This window comes from Sturnus vulgaris, chromosome 25 (genome assembly GCF_052056855.1).
Source record: "Sturnus vulgaris isolate bStuVul1 chromosome 25, bStuVul1.hap1, whole genome shotgun sequence".
Classification (NCBI taxonomy): domain Eukaryota; kingdom Metazoa; phylum Chordata; class Aves; order Passeriformes; family Sturnidae; genus Sturnus; species Sturnus vulgaris.
Genome location: NC_142267.1, coordinates 5,851,981 through 5,870,366, shown reverse-complemented (window position 1 = coordinate 5,870,366; position 18,386 = coordinate 5,851,981). Strand labels below are relative to the sequence as shown.

At 54.4% G+C, this 18,386-nt stretch overlaps 1 protein-coding gene across 2 annotated transcripts in view; it reads right to left on the bottom strand.

Moving 5' to 3' along the window:
- The window catches only part of EPHB2 (EPH receptor B2), a 132,083-nt gene extending 114,087 nt beyond the window's left edge, over window positions 1–17,996 (bottom strand). The window contains exon 1 of one of the 2 annotated variants that reach the window (XM_014881699.2): window positions 17,897–17,996. In XM_014881699.2, the coding sequence (XP_014737185.2) occupies window positions 17,897–17,981 (85 nt within the window). In that variant the 5' untranslated portion in view covers window positions 17,982–17,996. The remainder of the gene's footprint in view (window positions 1–17,896) is intronic. The other variant, XM_014881700.2, reaches the window with a different exon arrangement.
- Between the last annotated feature and the right edge of the window lie 390 nt (window positions 17,997–18,386).

Below are 18,386 nucleotides of genomic sequence, written 5' to 3'. Positions count from 1 at the left end.
ACACAGTGCCCGTGACCCAGCTCTCAGCACTCCCCCCTGCCTGGAGACACTGGTACCTGTCAATATCTGTCACTGCTCCACTGCATCACACCCTGCCAGCAGTGAGGACACGCTCATTACATAATTTTAATGCACAAAGTGCATTAAAGACCCCGAGGTCTCCAGTTGTGGAGCTCATAATGACACAGAACGAGTGCAGAATCACTGGACTGGAAACACGGAGTTACCCCAGCACTGGTGACTGCAGCGTGTGTGGGACAAAGGGAGAACACACCAAACCTGAAATGGCTTTGCCTCTTGATCCAAATGTATCAATATCCAAAGCCTCAGCAAATTTACAATCAGAGTCAAGCAGGAAACAGGAGCAAAAAGTACAAATGGAAACCAGAAGGGTATAGGACTAGATCTTTAAGATCTCTTCCAAGCCAAACCATTCTATGATTCCATTAAAAAAAGTTTAAACTATTTTTTTAATATATATATATATATATATATATATATAAAGGCAATCTAGGAAAATAACAACTTCAACCAAAACCAGCCTCAGAGGAACAAAGTGTTTGTGACAACCACACACACAAAGGCAGTGCATGAGAAATGGAAGGAGAATAAGAACAATCCATATTTTATTGTGACTGGCAGGAAGTGAATAAAAGAAACCTCAGGAAAAGCCATGTCTGAAGACAAGAAGAAGTCATGATGATGTTCTTTTCAGCACATAGAAAAAAATGCAAAGTAAAAATTTTAAAATTCATAGAAACATAGAGAAAAGCATTGAGACAGCCCAGGGCTGGAGGTGGTGTCACTGATTGGAGCCCTGCCTCAGTCCTGCTCCACTCCCAGGGTGATGAACAGAGTTTTTTTATTTTTTTTTTTCTTTTACTCTCCACACAGTCAGAGCTTCCCCCACTGCAGCTCCTGGGGTGTGAAGGGTGGCCATGGTCAGGCAGTTTGTGTCTTTATTAGGAGAGAGGGATGTTATTCCACAGCCCTCCAGAGGACAGGGCTGCTTCCTCCCCTGAGTGACCAGGATTCCTTAGCTCATACATAACTAACGAGCCAGGGAACGTCTGGCTGGAATTCCTTCAAAATCACACACGTTTTCAAGCATTTAGCAAATAACTGAGACTTTGGAACAGATGTGATGGAGCCACGTGGTGCCCAAAGAACTCTGCTGTTTTCTCCACAGACAATGGCCTTGTGGAGGTGGGAGAAGCCCCAGCCATCGTTTATCTTCATTTCTGCCCATTTCAGTGATGACACTTCCATAAACAAGCCCAAGAAACCGTGACCACATCAAATTCCTGTGTGACACCTCCACAACAGACACGAAAAATCCAATTCTTGGACAAGCCACTATCAAACTGGGAGAAAACCACAAGAAAACTTCACAGCCTGGTTCCTGTACTGGTCAAAGTCTGCAGGAGTAACTGGGCAGTGGAACAAACCTGGGCAGCTCTTCCAGCATTGTTTGCAGAGAGTATCACCATTCCTCTGTCACCTCCTGTCTCAGTGAACACAACAGACAGAGGTCAAAGTCACCATTATGGCCATTTTCTGGACAACTGTGGACATTTCATGGACACTTTCCAGGGCTGGACCATAGACCAAGGGGTCAGAGAATCACCAGGGTTGGAAAAGCCCTCCAAGATCAACTCCAACCCCTAATCCAGCACTGCCAAGCTCCCCACTAACCCATGTCCCCAGGTGTCACAGGCACATCTCTTTGAGCACTGCAGGGATGGTGACTCCACCTCTGCCCTGGGCAGCCTGTGCCAGGGAATGCTGTCTGTGCATTCCATCTGTGTGGGGATGAGCTGCCAGCTGGGGTTAAACCACGACAAAAGAGAGAGAACTAAAAAAAAAAACCAACACATTTCACAGTGACAGACCCAAGAGACTCCGAGGATTAACAAGCAAGAGCCCAAGAGGGGATGCCTGGAGAAAAAGAAAGTCCTTGAAGACACTAATGCAGAGCATCTCAGAGCAGAAGGGTCACGTCTGGTGGATACACCAGGATTACAACGTGAGGGAATGGCAGGCACTCAAGGTCTCGCTCAGTTTGAAATCACTTCTGGGGAAATAATGAAAAAGCTGATGTAATTCCAATCATAAAGAATTAAAGAACAGGAGTATAATTAGCACCAGTCAACATACTTCTACAAGAAACAGGTCTTGTCAAACAAATCTGATTTCATTCTTCACTGAGATTACAAGTGTGGTTGGTGAGAGGAGCCGTGCAGGAGGCAGGGGAGTGTCTGAGTGCTGGAATCAGGGGATGTGAGGGCAGCCTGGGGAACAGAGCCACTGTGCCAGCCACTGCTTGCACTCCAGATCTAAAAATATGGCAATAAAGGGGTTAAGAACCGATTAGGTGGCAGGATCCAAGCAATAGTTCCCAGTGCTGGACCTCGGTGGGCTCCACAGGAACCAGCCCTGGATTCATTTCTGCCTTAGGCTGCACGATGGAGAGGGATGAAAGAAATCACTGCTCAGGTGGGTAATGCCCCTGCAGCCTTGCAGAGCATTCTTAAGTGAAGGATATGGGATTCACCTCCCTTGGCATTCACCATATGAAAAAATAATGCTCCCACTTTCACGCAGTTGTTAATTTTCTCCAGATAGTAACAACAGAGAGAAAAAGGCCTCTGAGGACAGGCTGATGATTGAGACCAGCCAGCCAGGCAGGTGAACTGAATTGCCCTCAGCAGGATACTGGGGGGGGATTTGCTTCCAGCTTACATTAGAAATCCCATTTTTGTGATAATGATTAAATTGTTCAGATTGTCTTCAAAGCAAATTTAGGGGGGGTGAAAACGTTAAAATGAATTAAACTCAGTGGTGAAAAGCACTGGAAAGCTTGGTCTCCTCCAGCAACTGCCCCTGGAGCTGGTGTGGCTCGAGAGATGTAAGCACCAGCCAGGACAAGCTCCAATGGTCCCAGTGACAGGGGGACACTGCTCAGGGACAGCCCCTGGTGCCCAGCTCTGGCACCACAGCACGAATGCAGTTCCCACCCAACAGATGTTCTCTGTGTGAGAAACAAGAGGATGGCTTCAGTCCCTTTCCAAACGGGCTGGTGTCACCCACAGGACTGCCACCACAGCTGGGACAGCCTGGCAGCCAGGAGGGCCAGGGCTCTTCCTTCCAAGAGATGACTGTCCCAGGCAGGAGCATCTGCATTGTCCCAAGCATCACCAGCCCCGAGGAATGACCAAGCTGTGCACACCTGCCTCAGGGATCAGCAACCAGGATAAGGAACACCCTCAGCACCACCAAAGTCTCCTACCTGGGTATCCATCCATTCCCTGCCCCTTTGGCTCCCCAAAACTCAAAGCACCTCAAGAAAGTCCCATGGATGGTGTTAAACTAGGAACCCTTCCATAGCTAGCATGATACATGGAGGGCATGGTGAGGAAGGTGAAGGTGAAGGTGTGAGCATACCTGCAGCTAGAAAGAGACCACTTGGTCTCCAGACTGAGCTTTAGGTTTCTAAAAATGTTTGGGGAGCTTTAACTCTGGACATTACTCAGCTACAGCAGAGACAAGCCAGGTCTGAAGTGTGCTGGGAGATGGGAGAGGAAATCCCAGGTCCTTTCCCAGGATTAGGGAAAATTCCCAGACATCTCAGCAAACAGCAAATCCCTGTGGAGAAAGCCCCCAGTGATGGGGAGGGAGCAGCTGCTGTTGTCACTGCTCCTGGGCTTGTGAGGCTGCCCCAGCCACTGCCTCCCCAGCCACATCCTCTGACATCCAACACCACCTCTGCCAAGCCAGCCCAGTTGGGTTCCCCCACTAAAGCAAGCAAAAAACCCATTCTTTGGGGGCTGCTTTATATCACTGCCTCCCCCAAAAAAGGCTTAGTCAAAGCAAATGCCAGACCCATTAAGTGCAAAGGACCTCACAGCCAACACAGGAATGCTGGGGCTTGATGGACTGTTTATAGAGTCTTTTATAGGAAGGATGGGTAACCTAATCCCAACTACAACATTTTTTATGTTGCTCTGTGAGGGTTCAGCTGTGATTAAACTGTTGGCACAGTCCCATGGCACATAAAACCATGGAGACCAGCATGTCTCATCCCCACCAGAGCCCTGTGAACACAGGCAGCAGAAGTGCTGCAAGTATTAAAGCTGGTGAGCCCCCACTCTGGGGCATCCCTGCTCACACCCCCACTGGCCTGAGACACCAAAATAAAACATCTCCAGTGAATATTTTGCTCAGACCACAGCCCAGAGCAGGGCAAAGGGTAACCACCCCTGCAGGGCTTGGTGTGGGTGCAGGAGATGCAGCAAAGCCACGCTCTCAGCTGCAGGCTTCAGTGTTTGCCTCTCCCAGAAGCAGCCCCAGGATGAGCACAGAGCCCTCCACCACCCTCCTAAAACACTGGAGAAATCCCACAGCAACATTTGCTGCTTGGTTAAAACACTTGATTTTGAGCCAGCCTCACTAAACGGAGATGTTCCAAGCTGTGGATCACCCACTGTCTCTACCATGGCTGTCACTGAGACTGCAGACCCTGGCACGGGCCAAGTCCTCCCTGGGAGAGGACATCCAAACATCCCAGCAGACACTGACCCAGGAAACCAAACCCACCCAAAACACCCAAAGGGCAAGCAAATTTAACTGCCTGAGAGGGAAAGACAGATTTGGAGGCAGAGAGATGGGAAGGGTGGGAATCGCAGCCCAGGCTTGGCACAGGTTCACACCAACCCTGTGCTGGAGGACAGGCAAATTCTGTATGTATGTGTGCAAATTCTGTATGTATGTGTACAAATTCTGTATGTATGTGTGCAAATTCTGTGTATATGTGTGCAAATTCTGTATATATGTGTGCAAATTCTGTATGTATGTGTGCAAATTCTGTATATATGTGTGCAAATTCTGTATGTATGTGTGCAAATTCTGTATATATGTGTACAAATTCTGTATATATGTGTGCAAATTCTGTATGTATGTGTGCAAATTCTGTATGTATGTGTGCAAATTCTGTATATATGTGTGTAAATTCTGTATATATGTGTGCAAATTCTGTATGTATGTGTGTAAATTCTGTATGTATGTGTGTAAATTCTGTATATATGTGTGCAAATTCTGTATGTATGTGTGTAAATTCTGTATATATGTGTACAAATTCTGTGTATATGTGTGCAAATTCTGTACAATATCTGTAGCAAAGCCAGGCCCTGCTCCAGACCCTCTTCTTAGCTGGAAAGGGAGAAGCCTGGGGGCTGGGGCAAGGGCAGAGCTGTAACACATTGATGGGAACAGCACAGGACATGTGCATCCTCAAAGGGTGAGTTGGACCAGCAGGGTCTCCCCAGCACTGCTGGTGGGTGGGATTTCTTCAGGCAATGTGAGCATGAAGTTTGTTTCATTTTATTTTTATAGATTTGGAAGAGAAGCCAGGTTTGCCTTTTTCTTATTTCTATTTTTTGGCTCTGTTGACTCATCCATCAGTTTGTCTGTTCACCCCCATGACACTTCCCTGATAAAATGCAGCATCTCCCTCATGGTCACCCCACACCCACCCTAGGTGGGCTCTCAGCACCTCTGTCAGCCCACAGGAGTTACAGCTCTGGAGTATGCAAGCCCAGCATTGACTTCTGCATGGAATAAAATCCACCAGCACCTCAGAACCCCTCCCTGAGCATCCCCACCACAGCAGCCAGGACAGCAGTGTGCTCTCCCAGGGCCTTTTCTCTGGGATGGGATTTGGGCAGCAGCTTTATTTTAGTCCTGGGTGAGTGTATGGCACATTCCTGCCACCAAAGGGAAGGAGACTGCAGAGCACTTTCAGGTGCATCACCTGAGCCTGTGCACTCACAGGGCTCCCTCTTTCAGCACAGACCTGACAGGCAAATGGGCAGCTTGGTGGTGACACACGGGGTGGGCATGTCACACAGCCCCACGACCTGCTGGCATCCCCCAAGGAGGGCTGAGCCCTTCTCCACCCCTCTGGCCACTGAGCACTTCAGGGCTGCTGGATGACACACCCAGGGTTGACCTCACAAATCTCATTTTTTTCCCTCTTCCCTCTGTAGCCCACACACTGAGGACCTCCCAAACACACAGTAAAACACCAGCTCAGCTTTTCAAGGGCTCAGCACCCACAAGCAGGAGCTCAGGTCATATTTAGGCCACCCAAATTACAGAGCAAGGTTTCTGATGGAGGGGGACCTGCTCGGCCTCCCCCAGCACAAAACCCCACGGGCAGCCCCTGCCATCCCATCCAAGACACCACAGGGACGTCTGGGCTCCACTGGTCCCTCCTGTTGGTCCCAAATGTGCTACTCCCAAACCTGCCACAGCCCCTGGCAGTGTCCCCTCACACATCCCCGACTTTCAGGTCCAAAATCCAGCTCCCCTCCCTGCAGCCCCACCTCTCCTTGTGCAGGGACCAACGGAAAGTGGGGGAGAAGCAAAGGAGCACCGTGGGACCCAGCCTGGAGAGGATGAACTTCAGCCCCAGCCGCAGATAAGGAAGGATGGGCTCCAGGAAGAGTCAGGAATGAAAGGGAACGCCGCAACCGTCGGGCTGGCTCGCTCAGCTTTTGGCTTGTGCCCATTTCCCTGCCATGTGCACAGCCAGGAGCTGTGTCCTGACACATGGGCACAGCCACTTGCTCAGCAGCCCGGAGGGACCAGCCTGGCAAAGGCTCACCTGCGTGTGTCTGCACCCTGTGCTTGTCCCATAAACCATAAAAGCTCAAGAGACCCAGCCAGGCACTGCTCAGAGCACCAGAAGACTCCTGAGTGCTGCCAAAGCTGGGAACAGGGACCAGGCAAGACATGGGAGCAGCTGACAGCAAACTCAGCATTTCCAGAGGATTTGTTTCTATCAAAAGCTGCTGCTCTGAAGCCAGAACAGGTGTCAGTCACACCAAAATCTCATGGCAGCTATTCAATGTGATGGCATAAGTTTGACATCAGATATAAAAAAAAACCCAAAAGCAATGTGAGCAGCTCCTCTACTCTCTATTTCACCTACAGCCATGGAAAAAGAAGGGTGAGGAGCCAAAAGGAGGAGAAAAGCAGGTGTATCAGGGCTGGTTCTGTGCAGCAGCAGCACAGCCACACAAAGCAGGCAGCTCCCCATCACTGGGGATGATCTCAGCAACCCCACGACAAAGCCACATCACAACTCTGAGCCAGCTGCCCAGGTGGGCTCAAAGCAGCACCCACCTAGCCCTGGACGGCTCCAGCAGCCCAGACTGGCCTTGTCCCCCCTGCAGACTTGTGAGCTGCCTGCTGCCCTGAGCTTTGTAGCGAGTGTGACACGGAGCAGAGCCCACGCTGCCTCTTCAACACCTCCCACCAGCCAGACACCAACCCCTGCTAATGCTGCCAACATCCTAATTAGCACCTTCCCATGCCTGCCCTGCTCCTGACTGCTCTGCAGCTGTCCAGACTCTGAGGCTGGCCAAAGGTGACAGGGGATGGGCACAAGTCCTGGAGGTGCTGGGCACTCTGTCCCCTCTAGCCCACGGCAGTCCCGATGCTCTGCTGTGGCTCTGTGTCAAGAGATTTCCACACAGCATCACACACAGACACACACCTGAGTTAACCCTTCCCGAGCCCCCGGGACAATCCACCCCCCTGCAAGGCAGGCAGAAGGCGTGGGGCTTTCTCCAAGTTTCATTAAATCACAGGATGGTTTGGGTTGGAAAGGACTTTAATGACCATCTCCCTTCAAACCCTGCTATGGGCAGGGACACCTTCCACCAGACCACATTGCTCCAAGCCCTGTCCAACTTGGCCTTGAACACTTCCAGGGAGTGGACAGGGCATGGACAGGGCAGCTCCAGGCTCTGCCTGGGGAATGCATTTGCCCATCCATGCATTTGCAGCTATTTCCATGGCTGGGAACATCCCCTGGTGGGGCTGCTCTGCTCTGCCTGATCCAAGCCCTCAGAGCCCCACACCAGCAGCCAGCCTGGGAGAGCTGACACCTCCATCCCACCTCTCAGCACGCTGCAGCCCTGGGTGATCAATACCCTGCCACCAGCCATTCCCCATGTCCAGACACCAGCTGCTCTCTGCTCCCCAGGCAGTGAAAACACAACATCCCCAGCTCGCTTTCCCTCCCAGAGCAATGCCCAGGCAGCCACAGACCTGCTCCTATTTACCACAAAGGTGTCACAACGTGCTTACAAAGAGACATGGAACCAGTGCTCAGACACCTGCAAGGGCACTGTGCAAGCAGCCCTGGAGGTGCTGGGATCCTGCAGGAGAGATCCCTGAGAAGAGATCCGCAGGAAATGCTCTCCCAAGGCTGGCCAGCCCCCATCCCTGCAGGCTCTATCCAGCCTGGGACATCTTGTTTCACTCCATCCACGCTGCCCCCAGGTCACGCATTTCTCCTGCTTGCTTTGTCCCCTGATACCAGACAGGCTTAAAAGTAAAACAAGGCCAAGATTTATGAAGTGAGGCTCACTGTGAAGGTTTCTGAGCTGCAGTTGTGGAGCCTGGAAACAGGATTACAAGCAAAGCAAATCACGGAACGCGATCACAACCTCGGCACGGCGAGATGTGACCCTCGCGTTCTGCAGCCCTGCTCACTCCCAGCATGTGCCGTGCACTGCCCGGGGGCTGCCTGGCCAGCACAAACCTCCTTGGCATGGCCCAGGGCTTCTGTGAGCTCCCCTCCACAGCACCCAGCTCATTCGGGTGGCCCAGTCGTGATTCTCAGCAGACTTTCTGCCACACCTCGCCTCAAACCAGCTGCACAGGCATTTGTCAGAGCAGAGCACTTCCAACTCCCCTTCAAGAGCACAAACAGCTGCTTTGGACACATCTCATAATTCCATGGTGACTTTATTGCAGCCTTCCAGTGCCTAAAGGGGCTCCAAGAAACGGACTTTGGTCAAGAGACGAAGGGACAGGACAAGGGGGAATGGCTTCCCACTAACAGAGGGCAGGGTTGGACGGAATATCAGGAAGACACTCCTCTCTGAGAGGATGTGGGGCCCTGGCACAGGGTGCCCAGAGAAGCTGTGGCTGCCCCTGGATCCCTGGCAGTGTCCAAGGCCAGGCTGGACAGGGCTTGGAGCAGCCTGGGACAGTGGAAGGTGTCCCTGCCCATGGCAAGAGTGGAAATGGATGAGCTTTAAGGTCCCTTCCAACCCAAAGCAGCCAATGATTCTGTGATTCTATGACCCAGTCCCCCTCCTGGGGCATCACTCCCACTCCAAAGTCTATTGCCAAGGCAAAGCTTGCAACAAAGATGGATCTCCTGAGGAGGGCTTGAAGCCAAACTCACAGAGGCACCGCGTGGGGACAATGACCTGCAAGAGATGGGAGCCAATAGCAGGGAATGGTGATGCCAGCTGCACCCAGGAGCACATGTCATGGCCACCAGTGCAGAGCAGTGGAAGCAGGCAGATGTGGGTCCTGGGAGGACACACACCCCCATACCCACACCTGTCTCGTGTGAAACCAACCACACACACCTGGAGGCACCTCAGCAGCCGTTCCTGCCTGGTCTGTCCTCACACACATCCTGTCCCACCCTCCAGCAAACAGCCCAAAGTGTGTTCAGTGGCCACTTTGCAGGAATTAGTGGCCTCCTGAGAGGCTCAAAGAGCAGGATCTGCCCTGGAGACCAAGAAGCATCCATGGACTCCCTGTCCTCTGCTCCAAGGCAGAATGCTCCAATCAGTCCTCTCCTCCCTGAGAGACTTTGGGACAGGCAGAACCTGCCCTGTCTCACCACAGTGCTCCTCACCCACAGCCTGTGCACCACACAGCACAACACTGCACAGCAGGGAGATGCCTCCTCTCTCCTAAATCCCTCTGCTGAAGTTTTTCAGCTCACAGAGGCTCCTGATAGGCGACCTGGAGGGTCCAGCCTCCCCTCTGACCCTCCTCACCCTTCTTGGTTCTCTTCTCCTCTTCTTCTCAGCAGAGCAGTGCTGCAGGAGCCTCCCAGCACAGGTCCCTCCAAGCCACGACGTGGACATGCAAGCAGAGCTCACCAGGCTCCAGCAGGGCTCCACACACTTTGGGGACACATTCAGGGAGCTGGGATGACACCTGGCATGGAGCAGGACTCACCTGTCCTGCTGCTGGCCAGACAGAGCCAGCTGGGCACGGCCAGGGACACACCTTGTCCTCCAGCCTGCTGCAGCTGGGTGTCCCCGTGTCCCCAAAGCCTGCCTGGGAGCAGAGGGGATCCCAAACCTTTTACCTGCCCCTCCTCTGGCTGGGCTGGGGGCTCAGAGCCAGCCAAAGGCTACCCAGGAGCCCAGCAGCCAAGCCCACTGCTCCCCTGTCTGGCCCTGGGTGCACCAGCCTGGCTCAAGGTGTCCCCTGTGCCCAGGGAGAGGCCACACTGGCCACCCCCAACCCCCTCAGCTGACCCCCCAACACAGCCAACAGCCCCCCCAGCTGAACCCAGGGCTCAAGGAAGCTCCTCTCCTCTCCTCTCCTCTCCTCTCCTCTCCTCTCCTCTCCTCTCCTCTCCTCTCCTCTCCTCTCCTCTCCTCTCCTCTCCTCTCCTCTCCTCTCCTCTCCTCTCCTCTCCTCTCCTCTCCTCTCCTCTCCTCTCCTCTCCTCTCCTCCCAATTCCAACCGGATGCTCTTGGCTCTGAAACTCCAAGGAGGATGAAGGCAAAAGCACCACAGGAGTTTTCCGAGGGACCTTCCCCTTGCCTGGCCATGGGAGAGCCTGTGGGAGGTTAAAGGTGTCCCCAGACACAGAGGGCTCACCGAGGCCATGAGCACCCAGAGCAGTGTGGATCTCCCCAGCACTTTGCCTTGGAAGCTGCAGATGATCCTGAAAGCCAAACTGGACCCACTGAGCCTGGGCATTGAGTGTGGGAGCTCAGAGGAGGAACCTTTCCCCATTTCCTTTCAAACACCAATCTGCCATGGGAAGCTGGGCCAAAGGCATTCCTGGCTTCCATCCCACCTCCAGCACTGCAGCAGGACACTGAGGGGCACCCCAGAACCAAGGGTACCCCACGCCCCTGGTACCCACCCTGGGCTTCACCCCTCCCTGCCTCCACTGTCCATTGCTCCTGGGGTGAAACCTTCTGCTTGAGAACTCCAGAGACAGGGAAAAAATATAAAATAAAGGATCATCACCCTCTTCTTTACACCCCCCACAGTGCAATGCACCTCTGTGCCCCCTCCCTCCCCAGGCTGCATCCTTCCTGCAGCCCCCCTCCCCTGCACTTCTCCTGTACAAGCATCTTCACTCCCTTTCCCAGTCTTTCCCAGTTCAGAGCTGATGCTTTCAAAGAGCCATCCACAATGACTTTAAGATCTCTTTCTCAAAATGCTAATAAGTAATTTAAAGACTGCCACTGTGCATGCATGGGTTTAGGGTAATTTTTTCCATCTGAATCCCTTTTCATTCATCCCTGACTACATTTAATCTGCCACTTTATAGCCGGGCTATCCAGTGTCATGAGAGCCTTTTGCAATATTTTCAAGACAACTGTTGTTTTTATCATCCTGAATAATTTTGTATAATCTGCAAACACTCTTTGCCTTCCCATTCTCACCCCTCTCTACTTTATGAATACATCACCCAGCACAAGCCTCACGTTGACCCCGTCCAGTGGGAAAACTGACTCTTTGTTTCCCCTTCTTTAAGCAGATTTTAATCCATAAGAGAGCCCTTCCTCTAAAATTACTGCTCTGGAGTCTCCTGGATCACCCAGGGAGATCTTCTTAAAGGATGCTCGTCCCATTTACTCTGGCTCAAATATTCATTTTATTGACTTATTGTAAAATAGGAGTTCTCCTGCCATCACTTCAGAACGGTCTCCCAGCCCTGCCCTGGGAAGCAAAGCTCCCTGGCAGGAGTCCCTTTGGCCACTTGGGGTGACAGTGAAGTCATCCCCCTCCTCCCCAAGGGCTGCATCCTGCACATTTAACTTCCCAATACTCATTTGTTGAGGGGAAACTTGGGGGATAAACAATTTCTTCTCTCAAGTTATTTTTCAAACTCCTCTCAGCCTGCCTTATATGGCTTCACATTCAGCACACCACAGTTTCTGATTTTTTTATTTTCTCCTTTTAGATACCACTTCCATTTTGTGAAGAACCTTTTTTTTACCTCCAACGACCTCCTCCAATTTGCCATTTAATCGAGTCTGGTTGGTTTTTCGTTATTTTTAGGAAACTCATGTTAAGTGGCCACATGAATTTATTCTGAGGTTTAATTTAATTTCCTGTATCATGGGCAAGTATTTTCCTATTTTAGCTTCTCCCTTCAGCCAGCTCCTTCACTTTGCTTTACTCACAGATCATTATTACTACGTGGTGTTTTTAAGTGCTGGTTGTTTTATGGACGCCATGGTCTGACTCTGAGAGAGGTAAGGTGGAAAAAACATAATTTATTGGATCAACTGATAAAACTTCACCAACTTTTGGAGCTCCCCAGCCCCCCCTCATGCCCATTGGGAGACTGCATCTGCTCCCATGGAGCAGATCTGATGTCTTGTGTGTGGTTGTGTGGGGTCTAAATCCAGCGTTCTTCCTCCTGTGAGCTCTGCAAAGAATCACAACTGTTCTCAGCCACTAAAACTATCATTTCTGAATGTGACATTTAGGGAGGCACACACCAGCCCCAGTAGCAGTTGTGTTTTCTGCCCTCGTGGCCTGCTCCATGCTCCTTTAAAGCCTGGCAATAGGTGCCACAATTCCTGTCAGACCTGATAGTGCTTCCTTCATCCCCAGCAAGGAAACCCAGGGAGGGGCAAACAGCATGGCATGATCCTCACTCATTCCTTCCCCTCATCCTGATTATCTCAGGGGCTGGCATGTCCTGCACAGCCACCCTGCGTCTGCACCCTGGCACAACCTGCCACCCATCCTGCACCTTCCTGAAACATCTGTCATGGATATAAAGACATGGACAACACATCCCTGCACACCTCCAGGCACCTCTCCTTCCTCACACCCTCTCTCCTGCTGTCTCCTGGCCTCCAAGGGGTCCCTGCCCACCTCCAGCATTCCCAGTGCTCCCAGTGCTCCCTGCACGGCTGGGTCCAGGCTGGGCAGAGCCCCCCGTGAGCCCCCTCGCTGCCTCTCCCTCCCTCCCAGCCCACGCTGCACTCAGTCCCTTATCACAGGAGGCCCCATCCTCTCCCTTATCTAAGGCTGAACTTTTGCCTCTGAGGATCTCCCTGCTCCCCCCATCCCTACGAGATCCAACCGGCAGCTGTGCTTCACCCCATAAACCACACAGACCACACAAACCACACTCCCCATAAACCACATCCACGTACGGGAGGGACTGCAAACCAGGGCGGGAGCTGACGAGGCTCTTCCTCGGTAAAAATGGGATTTTGGCAGGATGGGAACCCCACTCCAGCTAGAGCTATCACTGTCCCAGCAGGACTGGTGTGTTTTGTGGCAGGAGTGGAGGGTCAGGCTCGCCCCAAAGCGCTCAGGGAGCTGTCACAGCCCCCACTATTTACCCAGCTCCTCGGGCAGTTTCCTGAGTGCCCACCCCTCTTTCCAGCAGCTCAGGTATGCGCACACAAAGGGCCCTGACTAGTGCAGGCAGGTCCTCAGCCAGTCTCCAAGGGGACTGCTCCCATCCCTAGGGACAGCCCCAAACCCTGGGCAGCATCCCCAAGGCACAGCCACGTCCCCTGCACACCCTCTGTGGGGTGAGCTGGGGGACATCAGTGGCCACACCAACCCCGAGCCCTTGTCCCCTACAGCATCTCCTCCTTATGCTTTTGTCACCCAGAGAAGCTGGGAAGTCAGCAGGGATTGAGAGAGCTGCTGCTCCTGCCTGGAAAAGCCACAGAACAGAGCAGCAAGGGCAGCAATGTGAATGTTTAAACGAGGCACCGATTTATTTGGTCTCCGAAAGGAGCTTTCCCTTTTGCTGCCCCTATAATGCAAAGGGCAGGTGGGTGCAACGTGCCTTGTCAAAAATTAACCCAGGAAATGGAGGGGAGGAGAAAGCAGCAGGAGGGAGATGGGTGGCACAGGGCCAGGCTAAAAACCACAGGCTCTGCTCTGCTCCTCAGTCCCACTTGTCCCAAAACATTTGCTCCTCTCCTGGTTTTAGGAGAGCGCTTGCAGATCTGGAGCTCAGGCTCACAGGAAGGATCAGCTCTTGACAGATCCTGTGTTTTTCCCTGGACCTCCTGTTCTGCCACATCCCTCCAGAACATGCCAGGCTTGCTGGGAGGCTCCTGCAGCCCCCATGGTCCTGGCACACCTGGATCCACCTCCATGGAGCACCAAAGCAATGAATGCTCTGGTGTGACATAACCCTGAAGGGATGGCTCCAGTCTTCCTCTATAGAGACCAAAAAGATGAACACCCTAAGGCCCAAACCACCCCTGTGTCCCTGGCATCCCCCCACACCCCATGTGGAGATGCTCAATGTAGGTACAGGAGAAGAGACTATGTTTTAATACTGCAATATGTTACAGCATGAGTGAAATGAAATATACTGTATACTACAGAATCACAGAATATCCCAAGCTGGAAGGGACCCACAAGGATCATCCAGGCCAAATCCTGGCCCTGCACAGGACCCCCAACAATTCCACCATGTGTCTGAGAGTGCTGTAAACATTACATTTATTATAATTCACTATTAAATACACAGAAGCACTGAAGTCGTGTCTCCAGCTTGCCTGGAGGATGGGCAGGGACGTCCACATCCAGCATCTCAGCCACACCACGCCCTGGAATACCCACCCCAGGAGTGGACACAGCCCTCCTGCCCCTCTTCCAGCCCAACACTGAGCTCAGGATTAGAATTGCCCAGCACAGATAATGCTCAAAATCGAGTCCCCTCACCCGTGATCCTGTTTCCCAGCAGAACTCGTGCCGGGCAATTCTCCATCACCCACTGGAGCCTGTCGCTGGCTCCGTGCTGCTGGCTCCGTGCTGCCCACACCCTCACTGATAGCAGGGCCATCTCGTGTCTCCTTTTGCATTTTTGGCACAGGGCTGGCTCTCCTCCAGCCCTCGGGAAGCTTGCCAGCGCCACAAGGTTTGTGAAAAGTTAACTCCAGCGGGGTGAAGAGCGTCGTGGGCTTGCTTTTCCCTCCTCACACGTGAGTTAGGCAGGCTGTTGATTTTAAAATCCCTCCGTGTCCTTCCCAGCTCCCCCCAAAATCCTCGGTCCCGCCAGCCCCGCGCTCAGCCTACGCTGCAGGAATACAAAGCGGGGCCGTCAGCGATAGCGGCGTTACCAACCGGGGTGGGATCCAGACCCTTCCAGGACTCCTTTGTTCTTGACTTTCTGCTTTGGGTTTTGTTGGGTTTTTTTTGTTGGTTTTTTTTTTTGAAAAACACACAAAAAACTTTCCTTTGAGAAGCCTGAACTTTCTCAGCTGCAGACACGTTACCTTCCAACCGCCTTCACAACTATAGGCAATTCCTAACCTCTGCTTTATGTATGTTGTCATCCACCTCCCTGTTTTCCATATTGATTTATGTTTTACGTTCTTTTCACATTTCCTTTTAACAGAGCCGGCTTTAACCAAACAGCCTTCCCTCCCGAGCCCGAGCCATGCATTCTGCTGGCCAGTGAGCAATCAACTTCCAATTTCCATGCACACTCCTGTTTATATTTCCTTCCCTATCGGCTTTGTTTCTAATTAAGGTTTGTTAAATGCAAGTGAATATATAGCGTGCAGAGAAATATAAAGCATGTAGATAAATAAACACCCCACACACAGCCGCACTGACTAAGGCTGCGCTTTCAACCACGGATCCCAAAGCACTTTGTCATGTTCATTAACAAAACCTCGCGGCTCCCTTGGGAAAGACGCTTGGATTATTTTACGCCTTGTAATTAGGAAAACTGAGGCACAGAGGAGACAAGTGAAATTACCCGCAGTACTGAAATGCTCTGTGACAGAACCAAAAACAGGACTCAAGAGGCAGGATCCTCCAGAATTGTGGTTTTCCCCTGAATGCGCCTTCCTTGCCCCCATTTTGGCCCTGGGAATATGCCGGGGCTGGTGATGGAGGGCACGGCCACCGTGGAGGTTCCGAGCAGCCGCGGGAACACGGCGGGATCCAGCCGCCACCTCCACTCTTGGGTCCATCTGTCCACACCAAAGGGACCCAGAGCATTCAGAGGTGCAGGTGGACACCACAGCCAGGCACTTGGAAAGAGGCAGCTCCAGAATGGAAGGGGCAGAGGCACACCCAAGGAGCTGCATCCCGCACGTTTTCACCTTGCCAGCTCTCCAGAAGCCTTTTCCTGGAAGGCTGGATTAGGGAGCTGGCTGCCCGCTCCAACAATGAGAGTGACCATCACAGCCCCACCACACACACGCACACAAAAGGCAAGAGGCAACAGCGGCGACACGGGGGGACCACGCCAAACCAACACAGCCAGCCCCGGTTGGGAATGGCTGCTGGAAGCCCATGGACCATCTCCCCCTAGGGAGCATCCCTTAAAGCCATCACCTCAGGTGGGTGAAACACCCCACCTGCACTGGCCAGCTCCTCGTTCCTGGATACGCTCCCCATCCCTTGGCACTCATGCGTCCAGTGCCTGCCTCTGCTGCCAAGACCATGGGAAAGTCACTCATGTTCCAAGAGCCTGCACAGGAGCCCCGGGAGCTGGCCACGGACCTACAGCACCTCTGGGGCAGCAGGAGAAGCGGGGTGGGCTGGAGGTGCCACCCCATCCCTGCCCGAGGCACCTGGCACGCCACACTTGGCAGCGCCAGCTTGCCATGGTCGAGCACACGTGGGCCCGCTGGCCAAGCCCAGACCCCGCTGGAAGTGTCAAGGCCACCAGAGGACGGGGCCAGACGTCCTGCATGGACACGTATGCTCTCACAAACACGCTCATCACCCCAACCCTCCCCCCCATAATTAAAACCATGCTAGGCTCATTTGAATAGCAGAGCTGGCGAGCACTCTCCACTGCAACGTAAATAGTCCTATTTATGCCAAGCTCCCATATTGTAAATATCACGATGTATAGCTGGCCAACCCATGAGTCATCTCCCAAAACTCCAACTTAATAAATGGTGCCTCATCCATGTTCCAGACAGTCCGAGTGGCTCCCACCACCCGGCACACGCAGGGCCAGCAGTGGCCACCCAGCCAGCCCAGCAGCCCAACAGAGCCGGAGGGAGTGCGGAGCCACCCAGCCCCTCCGACACAACCCTTCCACAATGGACGGGCATCCCTGGACCACGCCGCTCCAGGACCAGCCGGTTTTCGGCCTGACACCTGGCCCTCGCCCCTGCCCAGCCCAGCTCACACTTCCCCGGGTGTCCGTGCAGCGGGCGGGTGGGAGCAGGCAGGAATGGCTGGGATGGTCGGGCAGCAGGAGAACGAGTCCCCCCTTGCACAGACCCCACCGTGGGGCTCCCAGCCAGCGCCGGCCCCGCACACCCAGCCCTGGAGCTCCCCACCTGCCGCCTCTCGCTGCTTTGTCTGAGCACCGGGGACCTCGGCGGGGAGCTCGGCTCCTCCCGGGGACGCCGGGAACGCCACGGGCAGCCGGCCACCAGCTCCACAACGCCGGTAAGGCCTGGCGGGCGGAGGGGCACCCCGAAGACTGTGCCGGGAGCAGCGGCGGGCACGGGGCGGTGAATGCCGGGCATCCCCGAGGGAGCCCCGGCGGTAGCCAGGGATGCCCACCTTGGCGGAGGGATGGCGGGGAGAAGGGCGGCCGGCCATCGGGAGGGTCTGGGGGCGTGCAGGGGGGGCACACACGGCACACCGGGCTCCGCCGGCGACACCTCCAGCTGGGCTAGCACTTGCCCAAACTTCGCCTCCCCTCCGAAGGGCGTGCGGCGGGGAAGGGGGGGGGGGGGGGGGGGGGGCAGGGGGCGAAGTGCCACCCCCCCAAAAAAAAAAAAAACGGGGAAAAAACCCGGAGGGGGCTCGCCCTACCCGCAGGGCCCCCGCCCCCCGCGCTCCCCCCCTCCTCCCTTACCTTCCACGGCGGCGAGCAGGGGCAGGAGGGCGAGGGGCAGGCAGCAGAGCCACAGCGGCCCCATGGTGCGCGCCGGGCCGGGCATCAGAGGCGGCGCGGCCGGCGCTCCATGGAGGCGGCGGAGCGGCGGAGCGCAGAGCCCAGAGCCCCTCGCTGGGGCCGCCGCCGGCGCGGGCACGGCCGCGGGCACGGAGCGCTCCGCCGGCCCCGCCGCCGCGGCCGGGCCGAGCCACCGCCGCCGCCGCGCGGGGGACGCCCCGCGCCGCCCGCCCCGCCCCGGGCCGGGGCCGCGCTGCCCGCGGGGGCGGCGGGGGCGGCAGAGCGGCGGGGCCGGCGGCGGGGCGGGGGGCGGCGGGGCCGGCGGCGGGCGGGGGGCGGCGGCGGAGCGGAGAGCGGGCGGCGGATCCCCCCGGGCCGCCGATGGTTTGTCCCGGAGCTGTCGATCATGCAGAGAAAGCCGTGATTTCAGCCCAAATCCGCCTCGCCGGGG